The sequence below is a fragment of the Marmota monax genome, unplaced genomic scaffold (genome assembly GCF_021218885.2).
Source record: "Marmota monax isolate L192 unplaced genomic scaffold, Marmota_monax_Labrador192_F-V1.1 WCK01_AAM20220418_F8-fsc00073, whole genome shotgun sequence".
In the NCBI taxonomy this organism is placed as follows: Eukaryota; Metazoa; Chordata; class Mammalia; order Rodentia; family Sciuridae; genus Marmota; species Marmota monax.
This window is the reverse complement of record NW_026692846.1, coordinates 975,011-993,532: the sequence shown is the minus strand read 5'-3', so window position 1 is coordinate 993,532 and position 18,522 is coordinate 975,011. Positions and strand designations below refer to the sequence as shown.

The window sequence follows — 18,522 nt, the reverse complement described above, 5'->3', positions numbered from 1 at the left end:
CTGAGACATGTCACAGAAAAAAATTTGAAAATAAAAAAGATACAGTGACCTTGTCTCTGATGTTGTGAAACATCAAGACAACTAACATCTGTGTATTTGAAGTTCTAGAAGAAGAAAATATATGACTAGGGAAAAGGTTTTGAAGAAATAATGGCTGAAAACTTTCTAAATTTGGTGAAGGATACAAATTCCCTGCAATCAAGAACTTTAGCAAATTCCAGATGGGAAAGGCAGAAGGAAACCCCAGGTAGAAAGCTGCCAGACGCTGTGCTCCTGTCCTCTGCAGGAGAAGAGGCAGCACAGGCCCTCCTGCTCCATGTGCTGAGTGCAGGGGAGACTGGGCTCGACCCTCTCCACCCCTGGCTCCCACAGTTGTGGCTCTTTTTTGAACAACTGGATCTGCATATGCTTCCAAGAGCACCATCCCATAGCAGCTGGTGACCACCATGCAACAGTGCTATACACTAGCCTAGATTTGAGATTGCTTATTTTCTTAATCTCTATATTAAAGGCATAAAGTTCTATGGATGAACCTTCAAAATTCTGAAATGAAAAACAAGAGTTCTTGGGGCTGGGGTTGTAGAATGCTTCCTTGCATGTGTGAGGAACTGGGTCCGAACCTCAGCACCATATACAAATAAATAAACAAAATAAACATATTGTGTCCAACTACAACTAGAAAATATTAAAGGGGAAAAAAAAGGGTTCTTGCTCTCATCCTCTCACTGTATGGTGTCCTATGCCATCTCACCACTCCACCAGTAATAAGGATGTAGCCTCTCAACTTGACCTTCAGAAATATGAGCTGAAATAAACTTCTGTTATTTAATAATAGTAAAAAAACAAACAAACATGAAACTTCTCCATACATAAATATTCCCTTGCAAATTATACTCCTGGGAATGCACCAGTTCCAAGCAGGTCACTAGTTGTACTTTGGTGGAACCAGCAAGCTGGGCTGAGAGATCAAGGTAAGTTGGTGTCCACTGTCTACCACAATGAGAAGGAAAGACGATGCACCAGGACCTCCACCAACCACAGACACTTATCTGAGATGTTACAGGATGGGAATGACATCAAGCAAAACATCCAGATGATTGAAAGCAGTGTAGAGGAGTAACACACAGACTAGAGCAAATCAGCAAGAGCACTTCAGTGTGTACACAGAGAGCCAAAAAATCCTCACCTCCATTCTACCTGAAGCAGCTAAAGGAGGGAGGATTACAAACAAAGAGTCAGGCAACTAAAAAACACTGAAGGGCACAAGGGAATAAATGAGAAATTGTCAGAAATAATGCCAAAAAAATCAGAAAAGAGACCGCAAAGCAAATGAATGGACACAAAATCAGAAAACAAAGAAGGCATAAACACAAAGGAAAAAAGACTGGCCAGGAAAAGGACGTCAACTTAAAAAAAAATGGAACAATCAGAGGCAAAACTAAACAATTACTTTAAGTCGCAAGAAACATTCAGAAAGGGACAAAAACAAATCTATTAAACATCAATTAGATACAAGAAGAAACAAGAGACCAGTTTCAGGGTCCACAGTGGCCCGTTCCAGCAGCTGCATGTAGGTGAGGTTCTCGTGGGTGTTGGGGTCGAAGAAGCCCTTGGTGTCGTCGCTCGGGTCCGCCAGCACGCGGCTCATCTCCTCGTCAAAGTAGCCGCGCTGGTAGGCCACCTCCACGGGCACGCGGTGGCTGTGCACGGGGTCGATGACGCCGCCCGTGGCGATCTGGGCCTCCAGCAGGCGGATGCCGTGGTCCCTGACGATGAGGTCGCGCTGCATGGCCTGGAAGAGCGAGATCTGCTCCCCGGAGTAGGGGTCGGTGTAGCCGGTGACGGCGCGCTCGGCGGACAGCAGCTTCTCCCGGATCTCGCCGCCCACCACGCCGGCGGCCACGGCCTCCTCCACAGACAGCCTCCGGTCGTGCACCGGGTCGATGACGAAGCCGGTGGCCGCCTGCGCCTCCAGCAGCACCAGGGCCGTGCCGGGCCGCAGCACGCCCTTCCACATGGCCTCGTAGATGCTCATCTTCTCCTGGCGGCCCGGCTCGCCCCTGGCCGGCACCAGCACGCCGGCGATGCAGCTAGTGCCCTCCAGGTAGCGCTTGACGGAGTCCATCTCCGTCACCTCCTGCAGGGTCTTGGTGCCCTGGGCCAGGTCCCGCAGGGTCTCGGGGCCCAGGATCCCGGACGTGTGCAGCTCGGCGGCGGACACCTGGCGCCTCAGGCCTCGGAAGGACACCTTGCTGAGCCGCTCCTCGGTCTCCTCCACCACCCGCAGGAGGATGGCCACCAGGTCAGCCAGCCCCAGGGTGCCTGCCGCGTGCTGGGCCAGGAGCTCCTCTCGCCGGGCCTCTTCCAGGTAGGAGGAGAAGAGAACATCCCACACGGACACCGGCTGGCCCCGGAACCGCCCGGAGCGCACCTCCATGGTGGCGGCGCGCAAGGCCTGCTCCTGCTCCTGGAGGCGGCGGCGGCCGGTGGCCTCGGCCTGGGCCTCTTCGTCCTCGCCTCGGGAGGGCCCTGGCCGCCCCGGCTCCGGCTGGCGAGGCGAGGTCTCCCCGGGCTGGGGCGGGTCCCCGTGGGCCTCCTCCGCCTCCTCGATGATGGTGGTCAGCCTGCGCGTCAGCGCGGGCAGGGCCAGAGACCCCGAGCCAAACTGGGCCAGCAGCTCCTCGCGGATGGCCCCGCTCACGTAGCCAGACGTCAGCACGTCCCACACGGGCACCGCGCGCCCCCGCAGGCGCCCCACCTTGACCTCCATGGTGGCCGCACGCAGGGCCCCCCGAGGGTCGGCGCGCGGGCTGCGGTCCTCGGCCTCGGCCAGCAGCGAGGACAGGGCCGAGCCCACGTCCTGCGCACTCAGCGTGCCCGCCCGGTACCGGCGCAGCAGGTCCTGGCGCCGGCGCTCTGGCACCTCGCGGTAGAAGAGGAGCTCCCAGACCGAGACGCTCTGGCCCTGGAAGGCGCCCCAGCGGGGCGTCACGCGGGCGTCGCGCAGGGCCCCGCGCAGCTCCTCGCTCAGCTGGTGCACTGCGGAGTCCTGGCCCGCCAGCTGCAGCATGTAGAGCCCGGTGTCGGGGTCGCGCACGCAGCGCCGCAGCAGCTGCATGTAGGTGAGGTTCTCGTGGGTGTTGGGGTCGAAGAAGCCCTTGGTGTCGTCGCTCGGGTCCGCCAGCACGCGGCTCATCTCCTCGTCAAAGTAGCCGCGCTGGTAGGCCACCTCCACGGGCACGCGGTGGCTGTGCACGGGGTCGATGACGCCGCCCGTGGCGATCTGGGCCTCCAGCAGGCGGATGCCGTGGTCCCTGACGATGAGGTCGCGCTGCATGGCCTGGAAGAGCGAGATCTGCTCCCCGGAGTAGGGGTCGGTGTAGCCGGTGACGGCGCGCTCGGCGGACAGCAGCTTCTCCCGGATCTCGCCGCCCACCACGCCGGCGGCCACGGCCTCCTCCACAGACAGCCTCCGGTCGTGCACCGGGTCGATGACGAAGCCGGTGGCCGCCTGCGCCTCCAGCAGCACCAGGGCCGTGCCGGGCCGCAGCACGCCCTTCCACATGGCCTCGTAGATGCTCATCTTCTCCTGGCGGCCCGGCTCGCCCCTGGCCGGCACCAGCACGCCGGCGATGCAGCTAGTGCCCTCCAGGTAGCGCTTGACGGAGTCCATCTCCGTCACCTCCTGCAGGGTCTTGGTGCCCTGGGCCAGGTCCCGCAGGGTCTCGGGGCCCAGGATCCCGGACGTGTGCAGCTCGGCGGCGGACACCTGGCGCCTCAGGCCTCGGAAGGACACCTTGCTGAGCCGCTCCTCGGTCTCCTCCACCACCCGCAGGAGGATGGCCACCAGGTCAGCCAGCCCCAGGGTGCCTGCCGCGTGCTGGGCCAGGAGCTCCTCTCGCCGGGCCTCTTCCAGGTAGGAGGAGAAGAGAACATCCCACACGGACACCGGCTGGCCCCGGAACCGCCCGGAGCGCACCTCCATGGTGGCGGCGCGCAAGGCCTGCTCCTGCTCCTGGAGGCGGCGGCGGCCGGTGGCCTCGGCCTGGGCCTCTTCGTCCTCGCCTCGGGAGGGCCCTGGCCGCCCCGGCTCCGGCTGGCGAGGCGAGGTCTCCCCGGGCTGGGGCGGGTCCCCGTGGGCCTCCTCCGCCTCCTCGATGATGGTGGTCAGCCTGCGCGTCAGCGCGGGCAGGGCCAGAGACCCCGAGCCAAACTGGGCCAGCAGCTCCTCGCGGATGGCCCCGCTCACGTAGCCAGACGTCAGCACGTCCCACACGGGCACCGCGCGCCCCCGCAGGCGCCCCACCTTGACCTCCATGGTGGCCGCACGCAGGGCCCCCCGAGGGTCGGCGCGCGGGCTGCGGTCCTCGGCCTCGGCCAGCAGCGAGGACAGGGCCGAGCCCACGTCCTGCGCACTCAGCGTGCCCGCCCGGTACCGGCGCAGCAGGTCCTGGCGCCGGCGCTCTGGCACCTCGCGGTAGAAGAGGAGCTCCCAGACCGAGACGCTCTGGCCCTGGAAGGCGCCCCAGCGGGGCGTCACGCGGGCGTCGCGCAGGGCCCCGCGCAGCTCCTCGCTCAGCTGGTGCACTGCGGAGTCCTGGCCCGCCAGCTGCAGCATGTAGAGCCCGGTGTCGGGGTCGCGCACGCAGCGCCGCAGCAGCTGCATGTAGGTGAGGTTCTCGTGGGTGTTGGGGTCGAAGAAGCCCTTGGTGTCGTCGCTCGGGTCCGCCAGCACGCGGCTCATCTCCTCGTCAAAGTAGCCGCGCTGGTAGGCCACCTCCACGGGCACGCGGTGGCTGTGCACGGGGTCGATGACGCCGCCCGTGGCGATCTGGGCCTCCAGCAGGCGGATGCCGTGGTCCCTGACGATGAGGTCGCGCTGCATGGCCTGGAAGAGCGAGATCTGCTCCCCGGAGTAGGGGTCGGTGTAGCCGGTGACGGCGCGCTCGGCGGACAGCAGCTTCTCCCGGATCTCGCCGCCCACCACGCCGGCGGCCACGGCCTCCTCCACAGACAGCCTCCGGTCGTGCACCGGGTCGATGACGAAGCCGGTGGCCGCCTGCGCCTCCAGCAGCACCAGGGCCGTGCCGGGCCGCAGCACGCCCTTCCACATGGCCTCGTAGATGCTCATCTTCTCCTGGCGGCCCGGCTCGCCCCTGGCCGGCACCAGCACGCCGGCGATGCAGCTAGTGCCCTCCAGGTAGCGCTGGACATCCTCCCCGGCTTGTACCTGCTGCACTGTCCGTCGGCCCTCTTCCAGATCCTCCAGTGTCTCTCTGTTTATGATACCTGAGCTGTGCAGCTCGGCTGCTGTGATCTGCTTTCGGAAACCCCTGAACCACATTGGTCTGCTCTTCTTTTCTTTTTCTGCAATTATCTGCAGAATTTTTTGTACCACTCTCTCCAGGGCTCCTGCAGTGTCCCGGCGGTAGGCCTTGACCAGCTCCAACTTCTTCTCCCGCGTCACATACTCTGAGTTCAGGAGCTCCCATACTGATGGCCGCTGGCCTCTGTACCTTCCAACTGTTATTTCTACCTGCTGGGCTTCCAGTGCCCTTTTGGTGGCCTCATCCACATACTCTGAGTCCTTTGTGTCCTTGACCACTGGGAATAGGGTCCATGCTGACCTTTCGTCCCTCTTGCACCTGTCCTGCAGCTCTTGGTATGTGACCTTCTCCTGCGTGTTGGGGTCCAGGAACCTTCTCCTCATGTGCTTCTGATCCAAGATGAGCATTTTCGTTTCCTCATCTAGGCAGCCCCGCCTGCAGGCCATGTCCAGGGGGATTCGGTGGTGGTGCTGTGGGTCCACAATGCCCCCTGTGGCCACCTGCACCTCCAGCAGCCTTAGTGCCTCCTCCCTTCCGACCAACTTCTTTTTCATGGCCTGGAACAGTGGTATGGTCTCCCCTGTGGCTGGGTCTCTGTGGCCCTTGGCGGCTTTCTCAGCCATGTGCAGCCGTTCCCGAAGCTCCTCATCCACCAGGCCAGCTGCCAGGGCCTCGTCCACTGGCACCTTCTGATGAGTGCGAGGGTCCAACATGAACCCAGTGGCTGCCTGTGCCTCCAGCATCTGGGCTGCGAACCCTGCAGGGATGTGCTCCTTCCTGCAGGCCTCGTTGAAGCCCATGACCTCCTGGGTGGAGGGTACAGTCACCCCAGCAATGCAGCCACTGCCCTCCAGGCACACACGGACGCACTCCAGCTGCCGCAGGTCCTGGTGTCCCCTGTCCTCCTTGTGAAGTGCATCCAGGGTCTCCTTATCGATGACCCCAGAGTTGAACAGTTCTGCGGCCGTCGTGTGCCCGTGGATGGCTGCCAATCTGATGTCTTGGTTTTGCTCCTCTGTTTCTTTGATGGTGGTTCTGATGACCTCCACCAGTTCCTCTAGTCCCACCTTCTGCTCTCTGTACTCCCACACAAGCTCTCTTTTCCGTTTCTCGCTGAAGTACTGCGAGGAGAGCAGGTCCCAGACAGACACAGTCCGACCGGCAAACCTCCCCAAGTGCATGTTCACAGTTGTGGATCGCAGAGCTTGCTTTGTGGCCTCGTCCATGTACGCATAGGGTTCTCCTTTCTTTACGATTTGCAACAGGTACAGGCCCGTCTCAGGGTCCTCCACACAGCGCTCCAGCAGCTGCAGGTAGGTGAGGTTCTCGTGGGTGTTGGGGTCGAAGAAGCCCTTGGTGTCGTCGCTCGGGTCCGCCAGCACGCGGCTCATCTCCTCGTCAAAGTAGCCGCGCTGGTAGGCCACCTCCACGGGCACGCGGTGGCTGTGCACGGGGTCGATGACGCCACCCGTGGCGATCTGGGCCTCCAGCAGGCGGATGCCGTGGTCCCTGACGATGAGGTCGCGCTGCATGGCCTGGAAGAGCGAGATCTGCTCCCCGGAGTAGGGGTCGGTGTAGCCGGTGACGGCGCGCTCGGCGGACAACAGCTTCCCGTAAGTTTCCCTGCCAAACATGCCTGCCTGGAACGCCTGTTCCACGGTCAGCTTCTGATTCTTCACCGGGTCGATGATGAAGCCGGTGGCCGCCTGCGCCTCCAGCAGCACCAGGGCCGTGCCGGGCCGCAGGATGTGCCTTCTCAGGGCCTCTGGGATGCTCATCTTCTCCTTGGTGCCCTGGATGAGGACTCCGGCAATGAAGTTGCCTCCTTCCAGAGACCGCCTCACACTGGCCATCTCTGTCACCTCCTGCACCGTCTTCTTCCCCTGGGTCAGGTCATCTAGCGTCTGCTTGTTGATCAGCTGAGACCTGAACAGGTCCCTGGCTGACACCTGCTTCCGGAGCCCTCTAAAGGTGGCCTGTGGGGACTGCTTCTCTGCAGTCTCCACTAGGGCAGTGACCGCACTGACCACCTGCCGCAGGGCTGTGGCTCGCCCAGACCGGCAGAGTGCTGCCAGCTCCCGCCTCTTGTCAGCACTGATGTACTCGGAGTGTAGCAGGTCCCAGAGTGACACGATGCGCCCTTGGAACCTCCCCATACTGACAGGCACCTTCATGGCCCTCAGAGCCACTGCAGTGTGCTCATCCACCTCAAGCACAGCGTCCTGAGTGAGTGGCAGCAGCCACAAGCCGGTATCAGCATCCAGCACACAGAGCTCCTTGAGCTGCCCATATGTCACCCTGACCCGGGAATTAGGGTCAAAGAAGAACTTGTTGTCCTCCTTGGTGGTGGTCAGTGCCCAGCTCGTCTGCTCGTCCAGGAGGCCAAGCCTGCAGGCCACTGCCTGAGGCAGGTGCACCCCATGAACAGGGTCTAATATGCCCCCCGTGGCCAGCTGTACCTGCAGGAGGGGGAGGCCCTCGCTCTCGGGCTCAAGCCCCTTCTCGATGGCCTGCCACAGAGAGAGGGTTCCCCCTGAGTAGGGGTCTGTGTACCCGGGCACAGTCCTCTCGACCTGGCTGAGGTGCTCACTCAGCTCGCTGCCTACCAGGCCGGCCTTCACTGCATCCTCCACTGACAGTCTCTGGTTGGTCAGTGGGTCAACAAGGGAGCCAGATGCCACCTGGGCCTCCAGCAGTCTCTGTCCCAGGCCTATGGGCAGGAGGCCATCCCTCATGGCCTGGGCGAGGCTCACTTTAGTCCCAGAGGGCTGCAGCAGCACCCCAGCCACGCAGCCCGTGCCCCAGAGGTGGGTCCTCACTGCTGGCTGCTCTGCCACCTCAGAGGGCGACTTTGTGCCCTGAGCCAGTGCGGCCAGCGCCTCCTGGGTGATGATGCCAGCGTCCCGCAGCCAGACGGCAGGAACCTCACCACGGGGACCTGGCACTGTCACGCGGGCCTGGGCCAGGAGCTCTGCCCCCTGTACACAGCTGCACACGGTGGCCTGCAGCTGTGGCACGGAGACCTTCCCAACCCGCACGCCCTCCAGGAGGCCTCTGCGCTGCTCCTCAGTGAAGTGGCAGGAGGTGAGCAGGTCCCAGAGGGACTTGCCGTCCTCACCCCCTGGTGTGCCCTGCAGGATGTCCTGGAGCTGAGTGTCAGTGGGAACGGCAGGAGCATCTTCTGCCAGAGGCAGGAGATGGAGGCCAGAGGCCTTGTCCCGGGGGCACTTCTCCAGCAACTGGGCATAGCTGGTGAAGCCCTGGCCGTCTGGAGTGGGGAAGGTCTTGGGAGAGCCGGACAAGGCCATGTCCATCTCTTGGTCTATGAAGCCCCGCTGGATGGCCACAGGCAAGGGGAGGTGGTGGTGGCCTGTGGGATCAATGGCCCCTCCCGTTGACACCTGGGCCTCCAGCAGCCGGGCAGCCTGCTCCATTGGGATCAGGCCCTTCTTCATGGCCTGGAACAGGGAGATTCTCTTCCCAGAGAAGGGGTCTCTGAAGCCAGTGACGGCACCCTCGGCCCACCGCAGCCTGCTGCACACCTCTGGCCCCACCACGCCCCGGCGCACAGCCTCGTCCACGGACAGTATCTCCAGACTGCTAGGGTCTGTGATGGCCCCAGTGGCTGCCTGGGCCTCCAGCAGGGTCAGGGCCACGCCAGGCGCCAGCAGCTTCTGCTTCATGGCCTGATAAAGGCTGAGCCTCTGTTGGGAGGGCTGCAGCAGCACCCCAGCCACTGAGCCCGAGCCCTGCAGGTACCTGTGGACGCTGGCCATGTGGAAGAGGGCGTCAGGGCTGACTGCCCCTGCCAGAACTTGTTCCAGGAGGTCCTGGTCGATGATCTGAGCCTCCAGGAGCTGGCCGATGGTGACCCGGCCCCGCAGTGCTGGTAGTGTGATGTCTGCCCACCTCCCTGACTCTCTGTGCAGCAGCTGCGTGACCTGCTCCAGTGTGACCTTGCGCTGTCCATAGCGCTGCAGCAGCTGCCTCCTCCGGGTCTCACTGAAGTACTCGGAGTTGATTAGGTCCCAGGCTGAGACCCTCTGTCCCCGGAACCTTCCACACTGCACAGGAAGCACCAGGTTCTGTAAGTCCTGCCGGGAGCTGCCGTCCACCAGCTGAGGCCGTGTGCTGCTAAGTGGCAGGAGGCGCAGGCCCGTCTCGGGGTCCTCCACACAGCGCTCCAGCAGCTGCATGTAGGTGAGGTTCTCGTGGGTGTTGGGGTCGAAGAAGCCCTTGGTGTCGTCAGAGGGGTCCAACAGGATCAAGTTCAGCATCTGATCGAAGTAGCCGCGCTGGTAGGCCACCTCCACGGGCACGCGGTGGCTGTGCACGGGGTCGATGACGCCGCCCGTGGCGATCTGGGCCTCCAGCAGGCGGATGCCGTGGTCCCTGACGATGAGGTCACGCTGCATGGCCTGGAAGAGCGAGATCCGCTCCCCGGAGTAGGGGTCGGTGTAGCCGGTGACGGCGCGCTCGGCCGACAGCAGCTTCATGTACACATCAGGCCCGATGACACCAGCTCTCAGTGCCTCTTCCACGGAGTGCCTTCTGTTTTCTTTGGGGTCGATGACGAAGCCGGTGGCAGCCTGGGCCTCCAGGAGGATGAGTGCAGTGCCGGGCCTGAGAAGTCCCTTCCTGCGGGCCTCGTGGATGCTGAGGCGCTCCTGGGAAGCGGGCAGAAGCAGGCCAGCGATGCAGCCCGTGCCCTGCAGGTACCTCCGCACAGAGGCCAAGCTGCCCACGTGCTGGGCCGAGGTCTGCCCGTGTTCCAGCTGCTCATATAGCTTCTGGTCGATGATCTCTGCTTTCAGCAGCTCTCCTGGAGTCACAGTGTCCCTCAGTCCAACAAAGGTGACCCTGGCTGTGGCTTCAGCCTGCTCAATGGTGGCCTTCAGCTCTGCTGCCAGCTCTTCTACTGAGAGGGTCCCTTCCTGGTGCTGCTGGGCCAGCCTTGACCTCTGTTCCACAGAGACGGCCTCAGAGAAGAGCAGCTCCCAGAGGGACACGGGCCGGCCCTGGAACTTCCCCACAGAGACGGAGGTCATGGCTGCACTCAAGGCCTCCTGAGTGTGGTGGCCAATGAATGAGGGTCCCTGGGGCACCTCTCTACGGGGTCCCCCGGGGAGAGGTAGGAAGGCAAGCCCCGTCTCTGGGTCGGTGACACAGAGGGCCAGCAGCTGCCCGTAAGACAGGTTGCTGTGTGTGCTGGGGTCTGAGAAGCCCGTGGCCTGGGAGAGGTGCTGCCAAGTCTCTTCATCCAGGCAGCCAAAACGCAGGGCAGCCTCCAGAGGTAGCCGGAACCTACGGGTCGGGCAGACCAGTCCACCCGTGGCCAGCTGGGCATCCAGGAGGCGCAGGGCCAGCGACCTGTCCACCAAGTCCTTCTTCATGGCCTGGAAGAGGGGGATGCGGGAGCTGCTAAAGGGGTCATGGTACCCAGTCATCGCCTGCTCTGCCACCAGCAGCTGCTCATAAAGTTCTGGGCCAACCAGGCCTACCCTGACCGCCTCGTCCACATACAGCTTCCGGCCCGTCGCCAGGTCCACCAGGGTGTGGGTGGCAGCCTGAGCTTCCAGGAGCGGGAGTACAGCACCCATTGGGACCAGGTGCTCAGCTGCAGCCTGGAAGAAGCCCTTCTTGTGGCCTTCGGGCAGCAGGACGACCCCTGCCACACCGCCAGTGCCCTCCAGGTGGCGCCTCACCTCAGGGCGAGCACTCACACCTGGCTCTGTCAGTGTGCCCTCCTGCAGGCCTTGGACTGTCTCTTCATCCAGGACCCCTGCCTCCTGCAGCTCAGCCACACTGGCCGCCCCACACAGGGTATGGAAGGTGGTCTTGAGTGGCAGCAGGGCCAGCCCTGAGCCAGGGTCCTGCACACACCGGCCCAGAAGGGCGGAGTACGGCAGCGGCTCCAGTGTGTTGGGGTCAAGGAAACCTGGAGTGTCCATGCTGGGCTCCTGCTCATCCAGACTGAGCCACGTCTCCTGGTCCAGGAGGCCCTTCTGGCAGGCTAGTGCTGGGGCAACTCGCATGCCCTGGACGGGGTCCACCAGGCCCCCAGTGGCCAGCTGGGCCTCCAGCCAGCGGCATCCCAGGGTCCTGTTGACAACTTCCTTCCTGAGGGCCTGGAAGAGGGCCAGCTTCTCACCCCCATAGGGGTCAGGATAGCCAGTGACCGCGCGCTCAGCAGCCAGCAGCTTTTCCTTCAGCTCCAGCCCTACCAGGCCCTGCCGCAGGGCCTCAGACACGGGCAGCAGCTGGCCCTGGGCGGGGTCCACCAGGCCCCCAGTGGCTGCTTGGGCCTCCAGCAGAGCCAACCCCAGCCCTGCGGGCAGCAGGCTCCGCTTCATGGCAGCGTAGACACTCAGCGTCTGCCCCGAGGCCTCCACACGCACCCCCGCAATGCTCCTGGCTCTGGAGGGTGCGGCTGCCTCTGCCTGGGGCTTGGAGGGGGCACTGGCTCCCAGCCCAGCCTCCATGTTTTTGGGGATGAAGGCCTGCTCAGCACCGTTGGTGAACAGGGTATCAAGAGGAGGAGTGACCTGGCCATTCATTGCAAACAGCTGGTCTTGCAGAACCCAGTTGAGGTCACACGTGTCCTGCGGTCACAGAAAGATACAGTCAGAGATGAGCCTCTGGGCAGGCAGGGGAGGCAAGGTCATAAGGTCAATCCCAGACCCTTCCCAAGCTGGTGAGCCCTGGATCTACCTCCAGAGACATGGCTGGAGCAGCCCCGGGCAGCCTCATCTTGGTAGCAGAGGGCCCGGGTGCAGCTCACTCTCTTGGGGTGTGAGCATTCGCAGTCACCATAGGGGAAGGGCCCTCCCTTACCCTGCAGGATCCCCAAGGCAGAGCGGAAGAAGCTTCCCAGCATGCTAAGAAGAGCAGTGGACTGTAAAGGCATGGACCAGGGTTTGGCTACCAGGCCACCTCCCAGGGTCTGAGGGCTCTGTTTTCTCCTGCGGGTTGTCCCTTGGTGTCCACCACAGCTCTAGGCCCAGGGTGGGGAGCTTGGAGCCCTCCCAGACCCTAACTCTGCTATGGCTCTGCTGCACCTACCCCCTGCTCCAAGGTCCCTGGATCCAACAGACACATGCCGGTCCTTCACCCCTGCTGGGCTGGGTCATCTGGCTCCAGGCCCCAGGACTGTACCAACTACCTCTGCCTGGACCTGTCCCTTTCTAAGCTGCGTTGAATTGATCACCCGGAAAGATATGTCAAAATCCTAAGCCACATACCTGTGAATGTGACCTTATTTGGAAACAGGATCTCTATGAGGTAATTTAAGATGAGATCACACTGGAAAAGGGCTGGCCCCCATCCCGAATACCTGGTGTCCTTAAAAGAACAAACACCACAGTCTGCACTGTGAGAGTCTGGAGCCACCAGGAGCTGGGAGAGGCAGAAAGGGTCTTCCCCTAGAGCCTGTGGAGGGACACAGCCCTGCCCACAGCCTGACCTAGGGTCCCAGTCTGTGTCACCGTCTGCTGGTGGGCCCACACCATGGCCCACACCTTCGTTCCCCACCTCCATGAGCCAGGCCAGCTTCTGTGTCCTCAGAACCATGCCTAGTCCCTCTCTTGGTCCACACCCTTGGCAGAGGAAAGTGTCCCTCTGCTCAGAGGGACATCCAGGCCATCCACGGGCCTTGCCTCCCTCTGCACATGTCTGGGGGAAGGCACCTCTGCCTGCCCTCACACCCAGGGCACAGCCCTTGCTGACAGCATGCATTCCACTGCCAATCTCAACAGGTACTTTGGACCTGACAGGTACACAGGGACTCTGCCCCCCCCCCACCCCCGTAGTGATGGATTCTGCTCCATCTCCTTGTACCCATGAAATCAGAGAGCTGCTCAACCTGCCCTCAGATCCTAAGAGCTGCAGCTTGGTCCTGCCTGCCCTGGAGTCCAGATGCACATGTCCATCCACCCTGCACACTGTCACTTAGTGGTCTTGGTCCTCCCTATAGCTGGTCCTATAGGAGGCACTGCTCCATGCTGGCCCACCTCATGCCTGCTGCCCACCTGTGTCCTCCAGGCTCTGCGGCAGCACCCCATGGCTCCTCCATCCCCTGGAGGCCTACCTCCCTGCTCCTGTGTCTCCGGAGCTCTCCCTCACTGTCCTCAGTCGCCTTCACAGCCCCCCTACCCTCCAAACACCCACATCATTCTGGGAATGTGTGGGGTGGGCAGGTGAGCCCGAGGGGACAGACACCAATGCAGAATCCATCCTGTCCATAAGCTAGGGCTTTGGTGTCACATGACCTGTTGGGTGGACAGATGCTGCCCAGCACAGGGAGGGCTTTGGGAAGACAGCCACTACTAGCCCCTTCAAGAATTGCACTGCCTGAGGTCACTTCCTTACTGGGGCAGCCAATGATGGGCTCAGCCCCTTGATGACCCTGAGAGCCATCAAGTCTTCTAGTGAGACTGCCCCCAGTCCACCACCTTGGCCAAGTCCTACTCCTCCCTTCCCTCCCACAGATGCTGCTCCTGAGTCCTCTGGGGTGTTCTGCTCAGAACCTTAGACATTGATGCCAGGACCAGGCCGACCCCTCGGTGAGGCCATCTGTGTCTGCCACCGCCTGGCCGGAGGGTCCAGTGGAGCCCAGGGGGGAGAAAGCAGCCCAGCCTTAGGCTCTCCTGGGGGCGCACTTATGTAGGGCAGGAGAGAGGGTGTGGAGGACACAGGCCAGTGGAGTGGGGGCTGCAGCCAAGCAACGGAGCTCTGGGCAAAGATCCCAGGAGGCTGGGCTAGCCTGCTGGACTGCCGTGGGGTTCCTAGGGCAGAGCAGGCCCAGGCAGCTCCACTGGGAGGGGCCAAGTCCTCTCACCAAGGGGAGAACCCAACTCTTGGAATGGGACATCTGGGTCAATTTAACCCCAAATATCAAATCCCCAGATTCCCCAAAATGTGCATCCTAGGGGCCAGCACTTTCCTCCTAGCCTCCCGCTCACGGCAGCCCAGCACGGGCTGAGAAGCCAGGGCCCCCAGAGGGGCTACAGGGCTTAGAGAAGGGCTCTCCCAGGATTTGGGACAGAAGGCCCCTGGACCATGTGAACCTGCTGCTGGGACAACTTCTAGAGCCTACAGAAGGCACCACCCCCCAGAGCGAGGCAGGGCAGGCGTGGGCAGCAAGGGCTCCACGCTGACTGACCGCAGGGCCCTGAGGTGCTATCGGGAAGGAAGTGACCCCCAGGCACAGAGCCCCTAGTGCTATGCTCACCAGGGGAAGCCTGGGGAGGGGCAGCCCCAGCCTGGATGCTGTATCAGCAGAGGAGGCAGAGGGCAGGGGGGGGGGCACAAGCCCTTGTGAAGGACAGGCAGGAGTCGGTGCTTGGGGACCAAGCAGCTCTGGGCCCCCAGCCTGAAGCAGACCCCTGGGCGGAGCTGGGCAGGCCCAGGAGGAAGAACCTGCAAGAACAGCCCAGCCCTCCTGCAGGGAGCCCAGCTGCTCACTTCGGGACTGCTCTGGAGAGTGACTTTGGCCCTATAGGATGCCACATCTCAGGGGCAGAGAGTCACTGGGCTCTCTGTGTAGTGGACATCTGTTGGCTCAGGCGGGCAATGGAACCACTCTGTGGTACGTCCCTGGTTTCTACATGTCCTTTGGGGGGACACACTCAGGAGTTCTTTGGCCTTGAAGGATGAGCTGTCCTGTAGGGAAGGCCAAGAAGAGGGCAGTGGAACTGGTCACAGGGCCCTGGGCACCTGGCAGTGGCCCAGTCAGGAGCGCTGCCTTGCAGTGGTGGCAGGACAGCTGCTGAAGCACAGCTGGGACGCCAGCTCCCAGTGGCCCTGTGGCTCGTGCCATCCCAAGGAGGCAGGACTGTGCTCTAAGCTGTGGGTTTCCCGCGGCACCACAGCCAGGAGCCAAGGCCTGGGAGCAGCAGTGGCCCACGCCCTCTCTGCAGCCCGTGCCTGTGGGACAGCACAGCAGGCCAGCCTCTCCCTCTGCCAGCCCTCTCCTTCCCTGCCTCCCTCAAGACCTCTGTCTCAGACTGCTACCTGCATAGGCTGCCACACTGGGCCTGTCCAGCCCAGCCCAGGGCAGGGCAGAGCACAGAGGAGAGGGTCATGGGGTTAGGGCCATGTACCTGTCCCCTGACTCCTGGCTGGGATACAGAAGAAGCAGTTCTCCACCCCAAGGTGGAGCCCAGGGGTTGGGGCCACAGCACGGGCAGGGGTGGTAAGGTGGCCTGGACTTGGTTAGCCCTTGTCCTGGACCCAGACAGCCAGACCAGAGGCTGCACCTGGACAGAAACCAGAAAGAGCTGACAGAAGCCCAGAGAGGCCCACGTTTCCTGAAGAGAGGAGGAGCTGCTAGAATGGGCTGGGCAGGGAGGCTGTGAGCCCGCTCAGTGTGCGCACTGTGCTGTGGCTGGTTGGGCCACTCCCTGCTGGCTTGTGGGTGACCTTGGGTCTGGTATGAGTCTCCAAAGCCCTGCCCTTTCCAGGAGGAAGGCACAGAGTGGGTGCCTGGGAGGGGCAGAGCAGAGAGTCTGGAAGGCGGGAGAGAGACAGACTAGGGCGCCCCAGGGGTCCTGGGAGGAGGCCCAGTCAAGCCCAGCGCTGGGAAAGCAAAATGCCAGCCTTCCAGAGTAGGGCACCAGTAGGAGCAAGCTGTGTAGGAGGCGAAAAAGCCAGTGGTCTTTGGGGCAGGGAAGGTGGGGGGAGAGGTGGTGGAGGTGGAGCAAATCCCCCCCCCCCAGGCAACCCAGCAGCCAGGGGAGGGAAGGGCGGTTCCTAAGAAGGGCCACCATCTGTCTCACACTGAAGAGTAGGACCCCCCACTCCAGCCCAAGACCAGGGTGTCCCCTTGAGCCAGGTCAGAACAGAAGAAGGACTCAGCCCACACGTGGAGGCAGAGAGTCTGGCCTTTTCCCTATTGTGGGGCTGATGGGAGGTCACCGCCCGTCTGCACCCTGTCAAGACAGACAGAAATCAACGGCCCTGATAGGAGCTGGGCATGATGGACAGGTGGAGGTGGGGAGGCAAGGCCCTTCCTGCCTCTGCCTGGTATCACCAGAGTGACCATCCCTGGATAGCTAAACCTAGACAGCAGTTGGCCTTTCGGTGAGTCAGCCCCACCTGTCTCCCCCCAGCAGATGTAGGAGCCAGCTCCGCTTCAATGCATCAGCCTGATGGCCTGGTGCCCGTGGGTCTAGGCCTGCTCTGCTGCTGACACCTCCCGCAAGGAGGGCTTGGGGCGGCCGGGGATGTGGCTCAAGCGGTAGCGCGCTCGCCTGGCATGCGCGCGGCCCAGGTTCGATCCTCAGCACCACATACCAACAAAGATGTTGTGTCCGCCGAAAACTAAAAAATAAATATATTTTTTTTTTTTTAAAAAGGAGGGCTTGGGAACCCGACCTTCAGTGACTGTCCAGAACCGCTGGGCAGGGCGACTCCCTCCCTGTGGCAGGGCCGAACTGGGGCCTCGGGGTCCCCATCTCTGCAGGGGGGCTCAGGGACCCCCACTTCGGACCCAGAATTCTGCCTGCCCAGGGCTGGAAACTGGAGGGCAGAGCCCAGAACTCCGGGCCAGCTGCGCCAGTCCCCGTGCTGTGTGCCAGCGCTCTGGGCCTCCAGGCCTCGAGTCTCCTGCGGGCACGCAGGTGTTTCGGTTTCGCTAGTCCCCACCTGTCCGTCTGCTCCGCTCCGGCGCTGGAACCGCAGTCCCTCCGATGGCTCCGCGCCCCGCGCCCTGCGCATTTAAAAACCTGCGCGGTGCGGCGACTCCTCCCAGTGGCTGCCCGGCCCTCGGTCGGGGCGGGAGGTGGGGCAGCGCCGCCCGGCCGGCAGGTAGGTGGGGCCGACGAGTGTCGGGAACCTGAGCCCGGGCCGGGCTGCGAACACCCCTAGGCGAGGAGGGGCTGCCGAGCAGTAGGGACCCTCCCCTGGCCCCTCCCCATCGCAAGTCACTGCGAAGGAATGCGGTGCCTGCGCGCGGGCTGGGGTGGGGAGCGACCTGCACCCGCCCGACCCCGGCTTTTGAATGGAGTTTGCCAGGGAAACGCGGGTGGCCGCCGCGCTGGTTTCGGTTCCCCTGAGGCTCATTGGCCTGCTTCATTACGCAGGAGTGAGACGGGCTGGAAGGCCGTGCGGGGAGGGGGCGCGTCGCCGTCCTCCGCGGCCCCTTCCCCCTCCAGTTCATTTCTGCTGGTCTTGCTCAGTCGCCTTAGTGTCCCCTGCTCTGCTTCCTGTCCAACTGCCCCCCCCCCCGCAACCCCAACGCAACAGGGACTGAGCTGGTTCAGAGCCCACCCTCAACTGGAGGTTGCACAAAACCCTGCAGGGAAAGCCCAGCCTGTACCTCGGAAGTGAATCTCCCCATCTTGCTCCAAGGACGTATTTCCTTTCTAACTGCTGCAGGAATGGGATTCATTCACTCAAGGTCACACTGGCCTTAATGGGGAACTCTCTTGCTAGGGAATGTGGAAGGTGTGCCAGACACCTCAACCTTCTCAACCCCACCCCATACAGACTAGAGGCCCGCAGCTGTCCCCAAGAGGAGCAGCCCTTGCCTGGCAGTCGGGGTCTGCCTGGACCTCCAGGCTGGACCCAGTGGGACAGCAGAGTAGCCATGTCTTAGGGGACTTTAGGCTGTTGAATGGATGAGAGCCAAGCCATGACGTCCCCTCCGGAGGCTCCTCCAGGTTGCCCTGCTGCCCCCACTTTCCCTTGCCCTGCCATACCCCCTTCACCTTCCAAGAGGGCAGGTGTCCTCCAGCTTGGCCCCTCCCACGGGAGGACAGCAGCTCAGCCTCAGAACTCCCAGGTTGTGCCCCTTTCCTCCCAAGGGATTCTGGGATGACACCCTCCTTTCCCCCAGCTCCCAAGGCACCTGCAGGGCCGGGTCCTGGCTGCTCTCAGGCTGCAGCTCCTCTCTGTCATGGCCTGCTCTACCAAGTCACACCAGACCTGCTGGGCTGGCCCCCATGTGGCCTTTAGCCCAGAATCCTGCTCCTGAGACTCTGACCAGCACCCCTCGAGGGGCTCCCCCTCTGCCTGCAGCACAACTGGGAAGAAAATGACCACCTGCCCCCCGAGAGCTCAGTCCTCACTCCCACCCCCTCACCACACTTGGCCCCAGCTTCCTGTGCACCACCCCCACTTTCCCCCTGCCCCGCCACCTTTCAGCTGGCTGTACTTCATCTCTGCCATGGACCCTGGAGGCCCTAGAGTACCTGGT

At 62.5% G+C, this 18,522-nt stretch overlaps 1 protein-coding gene across 4 annotated transcripts; it reads right to left on the bottom strand.

Moving 5' to 3' along the window:
* Window positions 1–1,431: 1,431 nt before the first annotated feature.
* Eppk1 (epiplakin 1) lies at window positions 1,432–17,115 on the bottom strand. Of its 4 annotated transcripts, XM_058580814.1 has the most exons (3): window positions 16,971–17,057; window positions 16,620–16,646; window positions 1,432–11,929 (listed from the first exon to the last, which is right to left on the bottom strand). In XM_058580814.1, exons 1-3 carry the CDS (start codon window positions 17,040–17,042, stop codon window positions 1,502–1,504), a joined length of 10,527 nt encoding a protein of 3,508 aa, XP_058436797.1. In that variant the 5' UTR covers window positions 17,043–17,057; the 3' UTR covers window positions 1,432–1,501. The 4 variants fall into 4 exon arrangements, with proteins under 4 accessions (XP_058436797.1, XP_058436798.1, XP_058436800.1 ...); XM_058580815.1 differs by lacking the exon at window positions 16,620–16,646 and having other exon boundaries at window positions 16,971–17,115; XM_058580817.1 differs by lacking the exons at window positions 16,620–16,646; window positions 16,971–17,057 and adding an exon at window positions 16,422–16,612.
* Window positions 17,116–18,522: the final 1,407 nt, after the last annotated feature.